The 19,107-nt window shown below is 40.7% G+C and overlaps 1 protein-coding gene across 3 annotated transcripts in view; it reads left to right on the top strand.

Moving 5' to 3' along the window:
• Window positions 1-16,291, top strand: part of PPM1D (protein phosphatase, Mg2+/Mn2+ dependent 1D) — a 50,554-nt gene extending 34,263 nt beyond the window's left edge. For 2 of the 3 annotated variants that reach the window (XM_084985054.1, XM_005669013.4), the window contains exons 4-6: window positions 4,777-4,967; window positions 11,642-11,884; window positions 14,780-16,291. In XM_084985054.1, the coding sequence (XP_084841180.1) occupies window positions 4,777-4,967; window positions 11,642-11,884; window positions 14,780-15,337 (992 nt within the window). In that variant the 3' untranslated portion in view covers window positions 15,338-16,291. Of the gene's footprint in view, window positions 1-4,776; window positions 4,968-11,641; window positions 11,992-14,438 lie in introns of all 3 variants that reach the window. The other variant, XR_014821305.1, reaches the window with a different exon arrangement.
• Window positions 16,292-19,107: the final 2,816 nt, after the last annotated feature.

Genomic DNA, 19,107 nt, shown 5'->3' with positions numbered 1-19,107 from the left:
AAAGAATATGTGCACATTGGAGTTTCCTGGTAGCACAGTGGGTTAAAGATCCTGTATTGTTACTGCTGTGGCTCATGTTTGAGCCCTGGCCCAAGAACTTTTGCATGCTGCAGGCATGGCAAAAAAAAAAAAAAAAAAAAGAATATGTGGTCGTGTTTTAAAACCACACACAGAGTCCTCATTTCTTCATGTTTGTTTATTCTTTCACTAAATATTAAATGTCTGCTGTGGCCATTAAAAAAAGATTAGACACTTTTTTCAGAATTTGGGATGGAGAAAAATGGCAGGTTTTGCTAGACTAGAAAGTATTGTTATTTTTAAAAGGAAAGAAATGGGGTTCCTGTCATGGTGCAGCAGAAATGAATCCGACTAGGAACCATGAGGTTGTGGGTTCGATCCCTGGCATTGCTCAGTGGGTTAAGGATCTGGCGTTGCCGCAAGCTGTGGTGTAGGTCGCAGATGCAGCTCAGATCTAGCGATGCTGTAGCTGTGGTGTAGGCCTGTGGCAACAGCTCTGATTAGACCCCTAGCCTGGAAGCCTCCATATGCCACAGGTGCGGCCCTCAAAAGACAAAAAAATTAAAAATAAATAAGAAAAAATAGCAGTTGATGAGAAAGATCCACAAGAACAGTAAAAACTCCCTGCAGGAGAGAAAATATGATTGCTCTAAGTAGGGTCCTACAACAGTTTTTTTGTTGTTATTGTTGTTTGGGTTTTTTTTTGTCTTTTTAGGGCTGAATCCGTGGCATATGGAGGTTCCCAGGCTAGGGATGTAATCGGAGCTGTAGCCGCCAGCCTGCGCCACAGCCACAGCAACACCAGATCGGAGCTGTGTCTGTGACCTACACCACAGTTCACGGCAAAGCTGGATCCTTAACCCACTGAGCAAGGCCAGGGATCAAACCTGCAACCTGATGGTTTCTAGTTAACCACTGAGCCGTGACAGGAACTCCAAAAGGTAATATTCTTTAGAGTTGAACATTTAAGCTGGAAGAAATACTTTGTTATATTACTTTTCCAGTCCTCGTTCTGGCACTTGTGGACAAAATGTAGGAAATACTTAAGTTCTAGCTTTCTTGCTTGCTTTCTCTTTTTTAAGGCCACACCCACAGCACATGGAAGCTCCCAGGTCAGATTGGAGCTGCTTCTACTGGCCTATAGCATAGCCACAGCAACATCAGATCCAAGCCACATCTGCAACGTACACTGCAGCTCATGCATGCTCCAGATCCTTAACCCACTGAGGCTAGGGATTGAACCCACATCCTCATGGATACTAGTCAGGTTTGCAGCCCACTCAGCCACAATGGGAACTCCCATTCTTATGTCTTATGGCTATTTTTCTAGTTTTTGGGAAAGAGAGAAGGTTGCTTTTGAAAATTGGTACCATCTAGGCACTGGTGAAGATCACAATTACTGAAGTGCACATGTAGCAAAGTTGCCTCCTAGTGGCTGCCTAATGGAATTGCGTTTCAATATTGCAATTCATTCATTGAACAGATATTTGCGTGCAATATGTGCTGAGTGACAGATCCTAAAGGGAAAAGACGTTCATCAACTGATCATAAAAAGAGGTGAAAAATTATACCTATAAAGTATTTGTATGTGTGTTAATGAGAACTTAGAGTAGGAGTATATTACCTGAGAGGCCAGAGAAGTGATTTTTTTTTTTTTTTTTTTGGCTTCATAGGGCTGAACCCGTGGCATATGGAGGTTCCCAGGCTAGGGGTCTAATCGGAGCTATAGCCGCCAGCCTACGCCACAGCCACAGCAATGCCAGATCCTCTTAACCCACTGAGCGAGGCCAGGGATTGATCCTGCAACCTCATGGTTCCTCGTTAGATTCGTTTCTCCTGCACCACATCAGGAACTTCAGAGAAGTGATGTTTAAGCTGAGTTGTGAAGAATTACTAGAAGTTGATAGAGGAAGAAAATGTGTTCTAGGCACAGGAACTGCGTTTGTCAACAGCATTGTGATAGGAGGAATAAAGGCGAATAGAAGAGAGTCTGATGAAAGGCTAGGGTAGATGGAACAGAGAAGTGAGAATAAAAGGAATAGATATCATGAGAAAATACTACATTTTTATAGGCTGTGGCTGAGAATGAGAGGCGTTTTCCTTGTGGTGTGGTGGCTTAAGTATCCGACATTGTCACTGCTGCGCCTCGGGAAGCTGCTGCAGTGTGGGTTCCATCCCTTGCTCTGGGGAATTTCTGTATATTGAAGGCACAGCCAACAATAAATAAATAAGTAGATGAAGTGAATGAACTCTGATTCTCTCAGAGAGCGCTTCCTATAAATAAGGAAGGGAGAGGGCAAAGAGCTTATTTAGCAAGAGTCAGATTTACTGAAAGATGGCAGAAACAGTTTATCCTCTTGTTGAAAACCTTTTACTCTTAATTTAGGATATCCCCCAAAGTATTTCACAACAAACAAAAGAGGCAGAAATTAATGTTTCCTCCTTTCTATCTCTTCCTTCCTGTTTTGGGGAACAAAAGAGGAGTTTATGTTGTCCCACTTATTACTGTATTTTATGTATCACAAAACAGTAGTTTCTATAATTTTTTTTCTATTTCAGTTTCATTTATCTTTTTCTTTTTTCTTTTTTTTTTAGGGCTGCATCTGCAGCATATGGAAGTTCCCAGGCTAGGGGTTGAATCAGAGCTGTAGTTGCTGGCCTACACCACAGCAACTTGGAATCCAAGTCAAACCTGCAACCTGTATAACAGCTAACGGCAGTGCCAAATCCTTGGTGTACTGAGCAGGGCCAGGATCGAACCTGCATCCTCCTGGATATTAGTCGGGTTTATTACCACTGAGCCACAATGGGAACTCCTTTATCTTTTGGATGCCCTGAGTAAACTAAAAGTTCCATTAAACATTTTGAGGTTTACATCTAATCTAAAAGGCAGAAGTCTAGGCATTGTCATATGCGGAGCTAGTCAAGAAGAACTAGGAAGGAATTCCTGCTGGGGTGCAATAGGCTAAGGATCTGGCATTGTGTCTGTTGTGGCACGAATTTGATCCCTGGCCCGGGAGCTTCCATATGCCTCAAGTGCAGCCTGTAAAAAAAGTTTAGAAAGGGAGGGGGAATTCCTGATGTAACTCAGCTGGTTAAGAACCTGACTAGTATTCGTGTGGTTGAGTGTTCATCCCTGGCCCTGCTCAGTGGGTTAAGGATCTGGTGTTGCTGCAAGCTGTGGCATAGGTCACAGGTGGGGCTCAGATCCTATACATCTTAGGATCTTATACATTTTAGAATCAGCTTGTGAAATTCTTCTAAAGTCTTTTTAGGATTTTGGTTGCAATTACATTGATGTTATAAGTTATTTTTGGGAGAATTAACATCTTCATAATAAGTCTTCTATCTTTGATTATGGTTTATTTCTCCATTTATTCACTTTTTTTGGGGGGGGCCCACACCCACAGCATATGGAAGTTCCCCTGGTTAGAGGTCTAATCGGAGCTACAGCTGCCAGCCTACGCCACAGCCACAGCAACACAGGATCCAAGCCGTGACTGTTACCTATGCCACAGCTGACAACAACGCTGAATCCTTAACCCACTGAACGAGGCCAGGGATTGAACCCACAACCTCATGTTACTGGTCAGCGTTGTTTCTGCTGTACCACAACAGGAACTCCTATTTAGTCTTTTTAATGTTTTGAAATCTGATTGTATATGTAGTATAATGGACACCATGAAAGATTTGGACACCATTTTTTAAATTGATTTCCTAGTACCTTACATTTAGTTCACTGTTGTAAATGGAATTGCTTAAAATTTTACATTTTCTGAGTTCCCATTCTGGCTCGGCAGTAATGAACCTGACTAGTGTCCATGAGGACCCGGGTTTGATTCCTGGCTCTGCTTAGTGGGTTTCAGGATCCAGTGTTACCATGAGCTGTAGAGTAGGTCACGGATGCAGCTCGAATCTGGCATTGCTGTGGCTGCAGTGTAGGCTAGCAGCTGCTGCAACTCCAATTCCACCCCTAGCCTGGGTGCAGCCCTTAAAAAAAAAAAAATTTTGGAGTTTCCGTCGTGGCTCAGTGGTTAACCAATCCGACTAGGAACCGTGAGGTTGCAGGTTCAATCCCTGGCCTTGCTCGGTGGGTTAAGGATTCAGTGTTGCTGTGTGCTACAGTGTGGGTCACAGACGCAGCTTGGATCCCGAGTTGCTGTGGCTCTGGCGTAGGCCGGTGGCTACAGCTCCCATTGAACCCCTGGCCTGGGAACTTCATGTGCCACGGGAACGGCTGAAGAAAAGTCAAAAAGACCAAAAAAAATTACATTTTCTGTTTCTTGTTATTGTATAAAAACAATAAAAAAAGCAAAAAGGCAAAAAGACAAAAAAATAAATAAGTCAAACTGACATATATTGGGTTTGTATTTAACAACTTTGCTGAGTGTTTCTATTCTGATAAGTTGTCTAATTTTTTGGTTTCCCATGTAAAAATAAAATTGTCTACAAGGAATGATATTTTTAATTTCTCCTTTCCAATTCATATATATGATTTATATTTATTATCTTACTGTGTTGAGAAGGATAGCTGGTGTATAGAACTGGAAGATAAATGATGATAAAGGCATACTTTTATAAGGGAGTTAACCTTTTAAAATTTCTAGTTTGCTAATAATTTTTTTTTAAATCATAAATGGATTTTTAATGTTACCACATGCTTTTCTGTACATGAGATGAACATGGGGATGTCCTTTATTCTGTTGATGTGATAGACAACAAATAATATTGTTGCTTTTTCTGCTTCCTGCTCCCCAGGTGATTTGTGGAGCTATGATTTCTTCAGTGGTGAGTTTGTGGTGTCACCTGAACCAGACACAAGTGTCCACACTCTTGACCCCCAGAAGCACAAGTATATTATCTTGGGGAGTGATGGACTTTGGAATATGATTCCACCTCAAGATGCTGTCTCAATGTGCCAGGACCAAGAGGAGAAAAAATACTTGATGGTGAGAAGTAACTCAATTCAATATTATTATCTACATATTGCGCCAGTCCTTTTTTTTTTTAAACGGCCACACCCACAGCATATGAAAGTTCCTGGGCTACGGATCATATCCAAGCAATAGCTGTGGCAAGGCTGTGCTGGGCCAGAGATTCAACCTTCGCCTCCTCAGTGACCTGAGCCAGTTGGATTCTTTTTTTTTTTTTTTTTTTGTCTTTTGTCTTTTGTCTTTTTTGTTGTTGTTTTGTTGTTGTTGTTGTTGCTATTTCTTGGGCCGCTCCCGCGGCATATGGAGGTTCCCAGGCTAGGGGTTGATTCGGAGCTGTAGCCACCGGCCTACGCCAGAGCCACAGCAACTCAGGATCCGAGCCGCGTCTGCAACCTACACCACAGCTCACAGCAACGCCAGATCGTTAACCCACTGAGCAAGGGCAGGGACCGAACCCGCAACCTCATGGTTCCTAGTCAGATTCGTTAACCACTGCGCCACGACGGGAACTCCGCCAGTTGGATTCTTAACCCACTGTGCCACAGTGGGAACTTCTGTTCTAGTACTTTTGTTGTGGGTCTTGAATATAAACTAGGGATGTTCACCTTGAGTAGATTTTTGCATTTTACTTGGCTGTAGAAGAAAGGAAAATGTAGACTGCAGCTCATTAGGGGAGTGAGACAGGGAATAGTTAAATTAAACTAGATAACAAAACACACAACTGCTAACAGCCCTTGACTAACTGGCCTATGGAACTCTCAACAATCCTTGTTTTAAAAAATTGAGATATACCTTTTATTTTGTTTTTAAATTTTAAAAGTTTCTTTTATTTTTCCTTTTTAAGGCCCCACCTGTGGCATATGGAAGTTCCTATGCTAGGGTTTGAATCAGAGCTGCAGCTGCTGGCCTACACCACAACCACAGCAGCACTGGATCCAAGCCACATCTGTGACTATGCTGCAGCTTGCAGCAACACCAGATTCTTAACCCACTGAGTGAGGCCAGGGATCAAACCTGCATCCTCACAGACACTATGTCAGGTTCTTAGTCCACAGAGCCACAATGGGAAATCCTGTTATTTTTATGTCTCTTGTTTGTGCCCACAGCATGCAGAAGTTCTGGGCCAAGGATTGAACTCGTGCCATAGCAGTGACCTGAGTCATAGCAGTGACAATGGTGGATCCTCAACCACTAGGCTACCAGGGAGCACCAAAATTTACCTTTTTAAAGTATTCAGTTCAGTGGTTTTTAGGATATTCTCAAAGTTATAATGTCACCACTAATTCCACAGTATTTCATCACTGCTCCCCCCAACAAGCCCCATAACCATTAGCATGGAGTTCCTTTGTGGTGCAGTGGGATAAGGATCTAGTATTGTCACTGCAACTGCTCAGGTTGCCGTTGTGGTACTGGTTCAGTCCCTGGCCTGGAAACGTTCCACATGCTGCAGGCATGGCCAAAAAAAACCTCCCAAAAAACAAAAGCCAAAATTCACAGTCATTCTGGTACTCTGGTACCAATTCTTTTTTTTTCATATCTGAGTATTTGCATGTTTTGGCTGTATAAATGAGACCATACAATATGTGACCTTTTGTGTCTGTCTGCTTTCACTTAAGCAAAACATGGTCAAGGTTCATTTATGTTGCTTATATTAGTTATTCCTTTTTATGGTTGAATATTTTCCAGTGATGGATATATAATATTCATCCATTCATCAGTTGATGGATATTTGAGTTGTTTGCACTTTTTGGCTATTTTGAATGTCAGGGCTGTTAACATTCATATATGAGTTTTTGTGTGGACATGTTTTCAGATCTCTCAGGTGTCTACCTAGAAGTGGAATTACTGGGTCACATGGTAACTCTGTGTCACCTATATTTAGATAATTGCAAACCCAGAAAAAACGGTTAATAAGAATACCCTTATCTTTCCTTCCTGGCTTGCTTGAAAATTGATTTTCTCTTCATTCTGAGCAAAGTAAGAAGATTTGGGAAAGTACAGTGTTTTTGAAAACAAGGAGAGAAAGTTTTGGTGTAGTAGTCAGCAAGGTCAAGTTCTACAAAGAAGTAGAGGCAGGTAGATGCAGACAGGGTGTTAGGTTTGACAGGATCTTTTATTAGTGACCTTTGAGGATGAAGAGTTTCGGGTGAAGTGAGGGCATTAGCCAGCAGATTGGAAATGATGAAAGAATGCTTGGGGAGTCTAGGAAAATAGATGTCGTGGGTATTGAAGAAGACAAGGGAATGTGCCATTGTTAACTTGAAAGCTTGAAAAGATAATGAGGGTCTTAAAAGCAGTTTTAGGAGTTCCTGTTGTGGCTCATCGATAGTGAACGTGACTAGTATCCACGAGAACATGGGTTTGATCCCTGGCCCCAGTCAGTGGATTAAGGATCTGGGGTTGCTGTGCGCTTAGGTGTAGGTTGCTGATGTGGCTTGTATCCCGTGTTGCTATGCTGTGGCGTAGGCAGGCAGCTGGTAGCTCAGATTCATCCCCTAGCCTGGGAACTTCCATATGCTGCAGGTGCAGCCCTAAAAAGCAAAAAAAAAAAAGGGGGAGGCATATTTATAGTCTTAAGAGGAAGACTGACAGTATGAGAGAAGTAGGGATATTGGTGGACTGAAGGTCCAGAGCCATGGAAGTAACTGGAATCGGTGGCTCAAGGGCGTGAGCTATGAAAAGATGATTTTTTTTTCTAGGATGGGTTCTATTTTAGGATGACAAGGAGGCAATATAAAAGAATTTGTATTGAATAGCCTCCATTAGTTCTCATCATGGCACAGTGGAAACGAATCCGACTAGGAACCATGGGGATGCGGGTTCGATTCCTGGCCTTGCTCAGTGGGTTAAGGATCCGGCGTTGCCGTGAGTTGTGGTGTAGGTCACAGACGTGGCTCGGATCCTACATTGCTGTGGCTCTGGCGTAGACCAGCAGCAACAGCTCCCATTAGACCCCTGGAAACCTCCATGCGCCTCCACTGGGGCCCTAAAAAGACAAAAAAAAAAAAAAAAAAATTAAATAGCCTCCATTCATTTTCTCAACTAACATATTAGGTGCTAGGTGTAAAGAATGCACAGGTAAATAGGATGTGGTCCTTGCTTAGCATTCACCATATTATTACAAATAGGATATATAGATAGCTGTCAATACCATTTGACTGTCAGTCGTTTAAGAATCATGTCTATTCAGTTTTATGAAATTGAGGCTAGTAAGATGCATTCGATCAGTGATGTTAGATGTGAAAGAAAGACTAAATAAAATAGACTGTTTTGTCTATTGGATTTAGAATTCTTTACTATGACAGAGTGGAATGATGAGGCCGAGAGCTAGTGAGTAGTGTGTTGGGAAAACCTATTCATAAACACCTATGTTTTTAGTATGACTAGTGAAGGAAGCATCATACAACAATACTTAGAACAAGTGTTATCAGAACTGAGAGGGAGAAAATAGGAAACTTGGCAAGACTCCATAAGGAAATGTCATGGACAAGAGTGGTATTTGAGCAAGTCTTAAAGGTGGGGCTGAATTTGCCAGGTAAAGAGATCAAGAAAGGAGAGCAAAGCTTTCCAGGCAAAGGAATAGAATGTGTAAGTCAAAGAGAAGAGACACAAAACTTAGTTTCATGGAGTTCCCGTCATGGCACAGCGGAAACAAATCCGACTAATATCCATGAGCATGCAAGTTCAATCCCTGGCCTCACTCAGTGGGTCGGGGATCTGGCGTTGCCGTGAGCTGTGGTATAGGTCCCAGACACAGTATGGGTCCCGAGTTGCTGTGGCTGTGGTGTAGGCCCGCAGCTATAGCTCTGATTCGACCTCTAGCCTGGGAACTACCATATGCCACAAGTGCAGCCCTAAAAACAAACAAACAAAAAAACAAAACAAAATTCGGTTTTCACAAGTAACTTGATGTGAGTGGAAGACAGGAGGCAAAATGGTTTTAAATGATCTGTCATGAAGTTAGGTCGTTATGGTCCGTAGTAGAGTTACTGAAAAGCTGCATTTTAGAAAGCACACCCATTGCAGGGTGGAATGTAAAATAGAGGGTAAATAATAATATACGAGGATTCTGGGGTTTTTTAATTTTTTTTTTTTTCTGTTTTTGGCCACGCCATGGCATATGGAGTTCCTGGCCCAGGCATCAGATCCAGCCACAGTTGTGACCTAAGTCGCAGCAGTGGTGATGCTGAATCCTTAACCCACGTGACAGGCCGATGCTCAAACCTCGGTCCCAGTGTTCCAAGATGCCACCAATCCCGTTTCACCGCAGTGGGAACTCCTGAGGATTCTACTTATTAAGAGATGTAGGAAAACCACTTAGCCCTTTAATAAAACTCATGCAGAGCTGGCAATGAAAGAAAATGGGTATCAGCAGTGATTCGTGAAGAATCCTGAGAAATAGTAAATGTTGATGAATGGAATCCTATTTATAAGGACTGTTTCCACCTCTCTTCACATATTGATTCTCATTGCCAGTGTATCTTATTTGATTTTTACTAATGGATCTATTAGGCTTTCTCTTTGGAAGCTGCTGTTATGTTCCAAATGAAAATTTGTGCCAGCTTGACCTAAGGCAGTAATGGTAAAGCAAACAGAACATACCACACATACAAGCAAAAAAGAAATATGTCAGTGGTAGAATTAACACAACTAGGGTTTTTAAGGAGGGAAAATATGCTGACACTCAAATTTCTTACTGGTGGCTAGAAGCTGTTATCAAGAAGAAGCATGTTGGGAGTTGCCGTCATGGCTCATAAGCTGCAGGTGCCATCCTAAAATGAAAAAAACGGGGGGAGGGGGAGAAGTTTCCTCGTGGCTCAGCAGTTAAAGGATCTGGTTCTGGTTATAGCTGTGGCATGGGATGATCCCTGGCCCAGGAACTTCTCTATGCCGTGGGCACAGCCAAAATAAAAGAGAAAAGTAAAGAAGAAAAAGCATTTTTAAAAAACATTGTAAGGAGTTCCTATCATGGTTCAGTGGTTATTAATGAATCCAGCTAGTATTCATGAGGACGAGGGTTCAATTCCTGGCCTTGCTCGGTGGGTTAAGGATTTGGTGTTGCCATTAGCTGTGCTGTTGGTTGCAGAGGTGGCTCCGATCCTGCGTGGCTATGGCTGTGGCTGGCAGCTACAGCCCTGATTCGACCCCTAGCCTGGGAACCTCCATATGCTGCAGGTGTGGCCCTAAAAAGACAAAAAGACCAAAAAAAATGCAAAGTGATACTTTTCTTCAGAATGCCAGAATGGCGTAATATTAAGATTTTAAAGTAGCTGAGAGGAGTTTTGCAGTTTGCCATTATCATCAAAGTGTTGGAGTACTGTAACATGACCAAGATCAGACAACCCCAAATAAAAATGATTCCCATGAGTTCCCGTCGTGGCTCAGTGGTTAATGAATCCGACTAGGAACCGTGAGGTTGCAGGTTCAATCCCTGGCCTTGCTCAGTGGGTTAAGGATCCGGCGTTGCTGTGAGCTCTGATGTGGGTCGCACACGTGGCTCAGATCCTGCATTGCTGTGGCTCTGGCGTAGGCCGGTGGCTACAACTCCAATTAGGCCCCTAGCCTGGGAACCTCCACATGCCTTGGGAGCGGCCCAAGAAATGGCAAAAAAAAAAAAAGATTCCCTGTTTCCCAAGGAAAGGATGAACAAAACCCAGTTATATATCCAGTTTGAATATATAAACTTCAGGGATATAGCTGACAATAAATGATATATATGCACTACATAATTTTTAATAAAGTGCTTATAGTACTATAGTACATTATTTATGATAGAGCATACATTATAATATAGTAGTTTAATATTTTACACTTCTAATACATTAATACATTTTTATCACATTACATAAATTAACATTAATTAAATTTTTTCCCACTTAGTTCATGACATCTTTCTTTGTCAAATATTTCCACTTCTCTTCATCTTTCAGTACTTTTAAAGTTATGAAGCTCTGTTTTCTGGAGCACATCATTTTCATTTCTGTTCTTTGAAACTTAGCAATTATTAAATCCATGTGTGGATGCTATACATTTTACTCCAAGCTACATTTATTTGTATAACACAAGATCACTTAAGCTTTTTTGTTTCTTTCTTTCTTTCTTTCTTTTTTTTTTTTAACTGTTTCTGTTGGTATGTACCTGATCCCTACTATAACCACTTATTGTATTGGTTTTTCTTCATATGAGTGACATTAACCGTTTATATATATTGAAGGGCCATTTTTATTTCCTTATCTCTGAATTTTGTTCATATTGTTTGACAGTTTTTATGCTAGGATTGTCTTTGGCAGAAAGCTCTTATTTGTGGAGGAAATTATCCCTTTGCAATGAGTTTTTTTTTTTTTTTTTTGCAGTATGTGATTATTTCATTTGTGAATTGTTGATAATTACTTTAGGCTTCTACTTTAAGGTAACTTCTGTATAACTTTTCCTCATTAAGTTTAAGATGTAAACCAAGTTTCTTGCTACCAAAAAGATAAAAATAAAGGCGAAATTTAACCACAGGATAAGGCCTTATTTTATTATTTTTTAAAATTTAGAGCAGTTACTATGTTAACGTAGTTATGGAGACTGTGGATTATGTTTGAAATTTTGCAAATTTAATTATATAGGCCATGTTGAACACCTAATTTTTTGCTCCAGATGTAGTGGCAATGAAGTGTGAGTTATCTTCCTTCTTTTAATTACAGGGTGAGCATGGACAATCTTGTGCCAAAATGCTTGTGAATCGAGCACTAGGCCGCTGGAGGCAGCGAATGCTTCGAGCAGATAACACTAGTGCCATAGTGATCTGCATATCTCCGGGAGTGGACAGTAAGGGAAACTTCGCCAATGAAGACGAGCTTTATCTGAACCTGACCGATAGTCCTTCCTATAATAGTCAAGAAACCTGCGTGATAACTCCTTCCCCATGTTCTACACCACCGGTCAAGGTACATAGTTCTATACTGTTTAAGTTATAATAGACAGAATTTCTCTGCTTAGTATTACCTGAAAGTAGTTTTCTTCTTCTTCTTTTTTTCTTTTTAGGGCCGCACCTGCAGCATATGGAGGTTCTCAGGCTAGGGGTCAAATCGGAGTTACAGTTGCTGGCCTACTCCACAGCCACAGCAACACCAGAGCCAGACTGGGTCTGCGACCTACACCACAGCTCACCGAAACCCCATATCCCCAACTCACTGAGTGAGGCCAGGGATAGAACCTGCATCCCCATGAATACCAGTCAGAGTTGTTTCTGCTGCGCCACATCGGGAACTCCAAAAATAATTTTTAAAACATATTTTAGGAGTTCTCTTGTGGCACAGTGTGTTAAGGACCCAGCATTGTCACTGCAGTGGCTCAATCCATATGCTATGGGCATGGCCAATAAACCCCAAAAAACGTATTTTAAAATTCTGAGAAATAATGATCTAATAATTACACCAAAGTAAAGATTAGGAGATTTATGAATGCACTAATATGTAGACATGGTTATTCGTTAACCATTTGCTCCAATCTAAATATGAAAAAAATATTTAGAGCCATTTAGAATAACTAGTATTGTTGGCTCCAGCCTAACAAGTAAGTAAAGGCAAATTTCTGCTCAAGAGATTGTTTTGTTTGTCTTAATTCACTTAACCATGGCTACTCACAGGTATCTCTGATTTATTTCATTATTATAATAATACAGTGTTTAATAACATCCAGATAAATATAATGATATTTTTGTTGATTTTGAGTGGTTTTTAAGACTTAACGCATGTTCAGACTAGGCATCTGTGACTAGCTTATTTATCTATAGACATTTCAACTTCTGTTTAAATCATAAGCTTAAACCGGTAGTCAGATCTTTGTTTTGGGACAGATAGAGTAAAGATACTTCTGTTTAAGTGATATGTTACTATGGCACACATTTCTTTCTCCATCTTTTTTTTTTTTTAGGGCAAAACTAAATTTAGCTGTTTTTTAAAATAAGCCAAGAGCTATAGGAAGGAGCAGTGAGGAAGAGACTTCTTTCAGAAAATCAACACTTAGTTTCAGTTGTATTCTAGGCACAATTAGTGATTAGTTGTTTACTGTTGGATTGTAAACTATATGGGGCTTTCAAGAAAGTTGATCTCTGAAGTAGTGAACCTTTTAAAGTGTGTATTTTTAGGGTGTAATCTTGCAAAATCACGAACATTCTGAACTCATAAGAGGGCTTAGAAATGTAAGTTACTGTAGCTGAGCCACAATGGGAACTCCCGCATTGTTTTTCTTTTGTAAATCAATTCTATCCAGTTTCTAACCTTGTTATACAAACTAGGGCAATATGTTCTGTTCTTATAAATAACTTGATCAGTACCTTTTTTCTTGTGCCTAAATTAGTGATTTGATAGTCTGAAGTCTTCTAAAAAACTTATCTGCTGCCTGGTCTAGTTACAGATGCTTTTTCTGTATTCAAACAAGATGAACTTTTAGCAGCAGTTGCTTATGACTAGATATAATTTTCTAGGATTAGTCAGAACGTTTGTGATCAGGGTAGTAAGAAGTAGGCATTGGAATCGACCTAATGCAGAGGTGATAAATTCAAAGACAGGTTGTTGATATTTTTGAACAGAGACTGTCCTGTTATCCTTTCTCCACACTGGTACTTTGAAATAGGGTTGCTGCCCAATGTCTGAAAACGGATAAGGAGAATTGGGCTTTCAATAAACTGTGTGAAGTACAAATGAACCTATGACCCCCAAAAGAAAGAGTATATTCTTAATTTAAGAGAGAGAGAAAAAAAAGTAGTAGCAGTAGTAGCAGCAGCAGTATTCTATTTGGGGCAGAACCAAATTAGGAACTTCAGCGTTTCTTATTTCCAGTCTCATTGGACCTAAAATCCGTTTATTTTTTTCGGTAAAACATGTTCATGTGAATGGTTAGATTGAAATGTTTTAGATTGCTTCAATTTCTTTTTTCTTTTTTTTGATTCCAGAAACATTAATGGAAATATTATTATTTTATTTATTAGGCCACTTTTTAATTTTGTACCAGAGGCCAACCAGATAATATGCCTTCATTTACCATTCTGAAAAACAGTTTACTTGGGCTTTTAAGAATATGCTAATGTTTTCATAAATTTGATTTGATTGAGAGAGAAAATGAGGGAAATGTTATGTATTTGGGGAAGACACAGTATTGAGGCTTAAGCTTGGTCTTTGAGAAAGTATTAAAGCAATGACTTTATTAAATATTATAGTGGAAGATATCTATTTTATAAGAATACTCTTATCTGGGGAGTTCCCTTCATGGCACAGCAGAAACAAATCTGACTAGGAACCATGAGGTTGTGGGTTCGATCCCTGGCCTCGCTCAGTGGGTTAAGGATCTGGCATTGCCGTGAGCTGTGGCGTGGGTTACAGATGTGGCTTGGACCTGCCGTTGCTGTGAGCTGTGGTGTAGGTCGCAGACGTGGCTCAGATCCCGCGTTGCTGTGGCTGTGGCGTAGGCCTGTGGTTACAGCTCTGATTCGACCCCTAGCCTGGGAACCTCTATATGCCATGGGTGTGGCCCTAAAAAGCAAAAAAAAAAAATGCTGGAAAGTTTCCACATGACTTTCACTTTTATCTTTGAAAGTTGCCCCCACCATAGTTAGTATGTTCCCCCCCCCCATATGTCCAGTTTTCTCAAATCACAGAACAGCAGCTAGTGTTCAGGAGATGGATTTTCCACACTATTAAATATTTAGAAATTAAAACATAGGAAAGAAATCCCCCAAATAAATGTGTCACTCTAATGAAGTCCCTTTATCTCCCTGTGGTTAAGCTGAATTAATTGTAGGATAAGTTATTTCTTACTTGTTTTACCCTGTTGTTTTCCAGTCTCTGGAGGAGGACCCGTGGCCACGGCTGAACTCTAAGGACCATATTTCTGCCCTTGTCCGTAGCAGTGCCTTCTCAGAGAATTATTTAGAAGTCCCCACTGAGATGGCTCGAGGGAATATCCAGCCTGCAGTCATATCCTCAAAAGATCCAGAGCCACTTGAAGAAAATTGCACTAAAGCCCTGACTCTAAGGATACACGATTCTTTGAATAATAGCCTGTCAGTTGGTCTTGTGCCTACCAATTCAACAAACAGTGTCATGGACCAAAAAAATTTAAAAATGTCGACCCCAGGTCAAATGAAAGCCCAAGAAGTTGAAAGAACCCCTCCAGCAAATTTCAAAAGGACATTAGAAGAATCCAACTCTGGTCCTCTTATGAAGAAGCATAGAAGAAATGGCTTAAGTCGAAACAGCGGTGCTCAGCCTGCCAGCCTCCCCACAACCTCACAGCGAAAGAACTCTGTTAAACTTACCATGCGGCGCAGACTTAGGGGCCAGAAGAAAATTGGAAATCCTTTACTTCACCAGCACAGAAAAACTGTTTGTGTTTGCTGAAATATGTCTGGAAAACTTTTTTCCAGACTTCTAAGAGGGCTTTTTGAATTTGGTGCCGAAGTTGAACTTTTTTTAAGGGGGCAGAATAAAAAATAGTAAACAGTTTGACTTTTTGGAATTCTGTTTTATCCTAGCCTTGTACTTGCTTGTATTATAAATGTGAATTTTGTAGATTTTAGGGTATAAGTTACTGTAAAATGTGTGTAAATTTGTATCCTTCACACAAACTCAGTCTCTTACTCTGATACATGGTAAATGTAACAACAGGGCTAAAGGTTTAAACAAAAAAATCAGAAGACTCTATTAGATTTTAGAAATACATTTAAACTTTTAAAAATGGTTATTAAGAAATTTGTATAAGTCACTTGTGATGAAAGCTACACAACTTTTTAAAGTAAATTATTACGCAAACTGGAAAAGTGATGTATTTTCATAGTGACCTGTGTTCCGCTTAATGTTTCTTAGAGACAACTAGTGGTCTTTTAAAAATTATTTTTATTTCTAATTTCATAATTAAGAACTAAATTTTTCATAGAAGCAGAAGTGTTGAGCCATGCAACAATAGCTGGATGTTAGACTTCCTGTCCTAATTAAAATACTATGCAGTATCTCGTATTTCATTCAGTAGCATTTTTTCTAAAACATTAAGTATCAAAAAATAAAATAAAAAATAAAACATTAATTATCAGATTTGCTCACCAGATCTTTGAAGTAGAAGGAGGCGTGTTTGCTAAAAATGCCCTTCTCAATCATCCTAGCTATTCAGTGGCATTAGTAGGTCTTAAAAGTAGTTATCCTCTTCTCGTGTTTGCAAAAATATGTGAAGTTTTTATTGCTATTTCAATAACGGATGGTGCTGCTAATTCCCAACATTTCTTAAATTATTTTATATATCGTACAGTTTTCATTGATTATATGGATATGTTTGTTCAGCTAATAAATCAGTGAACTGTTGCTGATGTTGCTGGATTTTTGTTGGTGGCTCTTTTTTTTTTTTTTTCTTTTTTAAGGGCTGCACCCACAGCATATGAAGATATCCAGGCTAGGGGTTGAATTGGAGCTGTTGCTGCTGGCCTACACCAGAACCACAGCAACACCAGATCCAAGACGCGTCTGCAACCTACACCACAGCTCACAGCAATGTCGAATCCTTAACCCATTCATTTTGCTGTGATGAATTTTTCTAGAAAGTGAAATTTAAAAAAATTTTAATGTCTTTACAGCTGCACATGCAGCACATGGAAGTTCCTGGGCTAGGGTTGAATCAGAGCTATAGCTGCCAGCCTACACCACAGCCAAGGCAACACCAGATCTGAGCCACATCCGAAACAGGCTGCACGAAATGGCAGCACTGGATCCTGAAGTTCTCTTTGTGTCTCAGTGGCTAACGAACCTGGCTAGGATCCATGAGGATGTGGGTTCGATCCCTGGCCTTGCTCAGTGGGATAAGGATCCAGTGTTGCCTTGAGCTGTTGTGTAGGTCACAGGCATGGCTTGGATTTGAGTTGCTGTGGCTGTGTCGAAGGCAGGCAGCTGTAGCTCCGATTCAACCCCTAGCCTGGGAATCTCCATATGCCGTGGATGTGGCCCTAAAAAGACAAAAGAAACAAAAATACCGGATCCTTAACCTAGTGAGGCCAGGGATCAAACCCACATCCTCACAGAGACAACATTGGGTCCTTAATCTGATGACTCAAAAGGGGAACTACCTATAAAGAGACTTTTTTTTTTTTTTTTTTTTTTTTTGTCTTTTTGCCTTTTCTAGGGCCACTCCTTCCCGTGGCATATGGAGATTCCCAGGCTGGGGTCGAATTAGAGCCTTAGAGCCGTAACCACAGGCCTACGCCAGAGCCATAGCAACGCGGGATCCGAGCCGCGTCTGCGACCTACACCACAGCTCACAGCAACGCCGGATTCTTAACCCACTGAGCAAGGCCAGGGATCGAACCCGAAACCTCATGGTTCCTAGTCGGATTCATTAATCACTGCGCCACGACAGGAACTCCTAAAGAGACTTTTTAAATTTTTATTAATTTACAACAGGACTCTAAATAAGACATTGAAGAGTTAATTCATGCTTCAACATTGACCATGAACCTACAGTAAGTATGCCAGGAACGGCACAATTGGAAGCATACCAGTTTTCCATAAGAGGGTTGATTGAGACTCAGTGATCCAGGGTGAAAAGTTAATTCTGGTTAGTTTTCAAAACTGAAAAAATTTGTTTTGAATTTTTTTTCAGATCTTTCCAAGATAACATAGCAATCAGCATATGCTTTTGGAGTCAATTTTCTGTGAAAGATTTTTCCATCTTTGTTTTTCAGACCAATTTTTTAATGCAAAAATGCGGTAGCATTTTTTCTAGATCATATTTTTAGTGCAAAAGAGTCCAGTTCCATACTGTACTAGTAGCTATCTAATACTGGAAATATTTTTTGTTTGAGACAAACTGAAAGGTAAAATTAGCTCTTTTGAGTATGGGTTCCTAGGGCTGTTTTTAGGCCTATTCTTTCAGGGGTTGAAGATGTCATGCAATTACAAATAGTGCTTTATTTTATTTATTTTTGTCTTTTTACACCCACACCTGCAGCATATAGAGGTTCCCAGGCTAGGAGTCCAATCGGAGTTGTAGCTGCAGGCCTACACCTTAGCCACAGCAACACCAGATCTGAGCTGCGTCTGCGACCTACACCACAGCTCACGGCAACGCCAGATCCTTAACCCACTGAGCAAGGCCATCAATCGAACCTGCGTCCTCATGAATGCCAGTGAGATTCGTTTCTGCTGAGCCACAGTGGGAATGTCACAAATAGTGTTTTGATGTTTCCATTAGTTTTATGAAATTTTATTTGCCTATAGTGTATAGATCAGTATTATAATACATGATGGAAAATTTATGGTACGTAATGAAAATACCCTAACCACAGTCCCTAAGTAGCCAACAATTCCCCCCTTTTGTGTGTTCTTTCAGTGATAATCTGTGCATAGATATGCAACTATACATGTGCTCTCTCTCTCTCTCTCAATCATATTTTGAAGATTTTCCCAAATCAGTACATTACAAAGCCTCCTCATTCTTTACTGTTCTATTCTGGATATACTACTATTCTCATTATTTTTGGTCACAACTGTGGCATGTCTAAGTTACCAGGCCAGGGATTAAACCCGCCGCAAGCCTTATCCTTAACCCACTGTGCCACCAGAGAAGTCCTGGATATATTATGTAACTATGCCACTACTTAACCATGTCCACTGAAAGGAAAACAAACACTATTTCTTCCTTTACTCACACTCATAGTACTTGTCAGATCTCCGGGTTTTCCCACACTAAGCAATTCTCCAATTTATTTGTTTTGGCGGGAGCACCCCTTGGCATGTGGAGTTTCTGGGCCAGGGTTAGATCCGAGCCACAGTTGCAACCTATGCTGCAGCTGTGGCAATGCTCTGTCCTTTAACCCACTGTGCCAGGCAATGGACTGAACCTGTGTCCTGGTTCTGCAGAGACCGCCGATCCCATTGTGTCACAGTGGAAACTCCCAGTTCTCCAATTTCCTGCAGACAACAACTGGGGGTCCTACAATTCATTTCGGGCTGACGCTGTCCCTCTGATCTCAGAAGTTAAGGGCTCAGTCTCCTGGTGCTTCCTCAACACCAACTGTAAGTCCCAGGTGTTGCATATACTTCTGACTGGCTGGCATTTCCACAGTCACCGCCTCAGCTTTGACACTTGGTTGAATAGCTCACAGAACTCAGGGAAACATGTTTTATTA

The sequence above is a fragment of the Sus scrofa genome, chromosome 12, assembly GCF_054392235.1.
Source record: "Sus scrofa isolate SSC_HxYL_T2T_F1_AM1 chromosome 12, Sscrofa_HxYL_maternal_Yorkshire_Landrace_v2.0, whole genome shotgun sequence".
NCBI classification, from domain to species: Eukaryota; Metazoa; Chordata; class Mammalia; order Artiodactyla; family Suidae; genus Sus; species Sus scrofa.
Note: the sequence above shows the minus strand (reverse complement) of the source record. Positions and strands in the feature narration are given on the sequence as shown.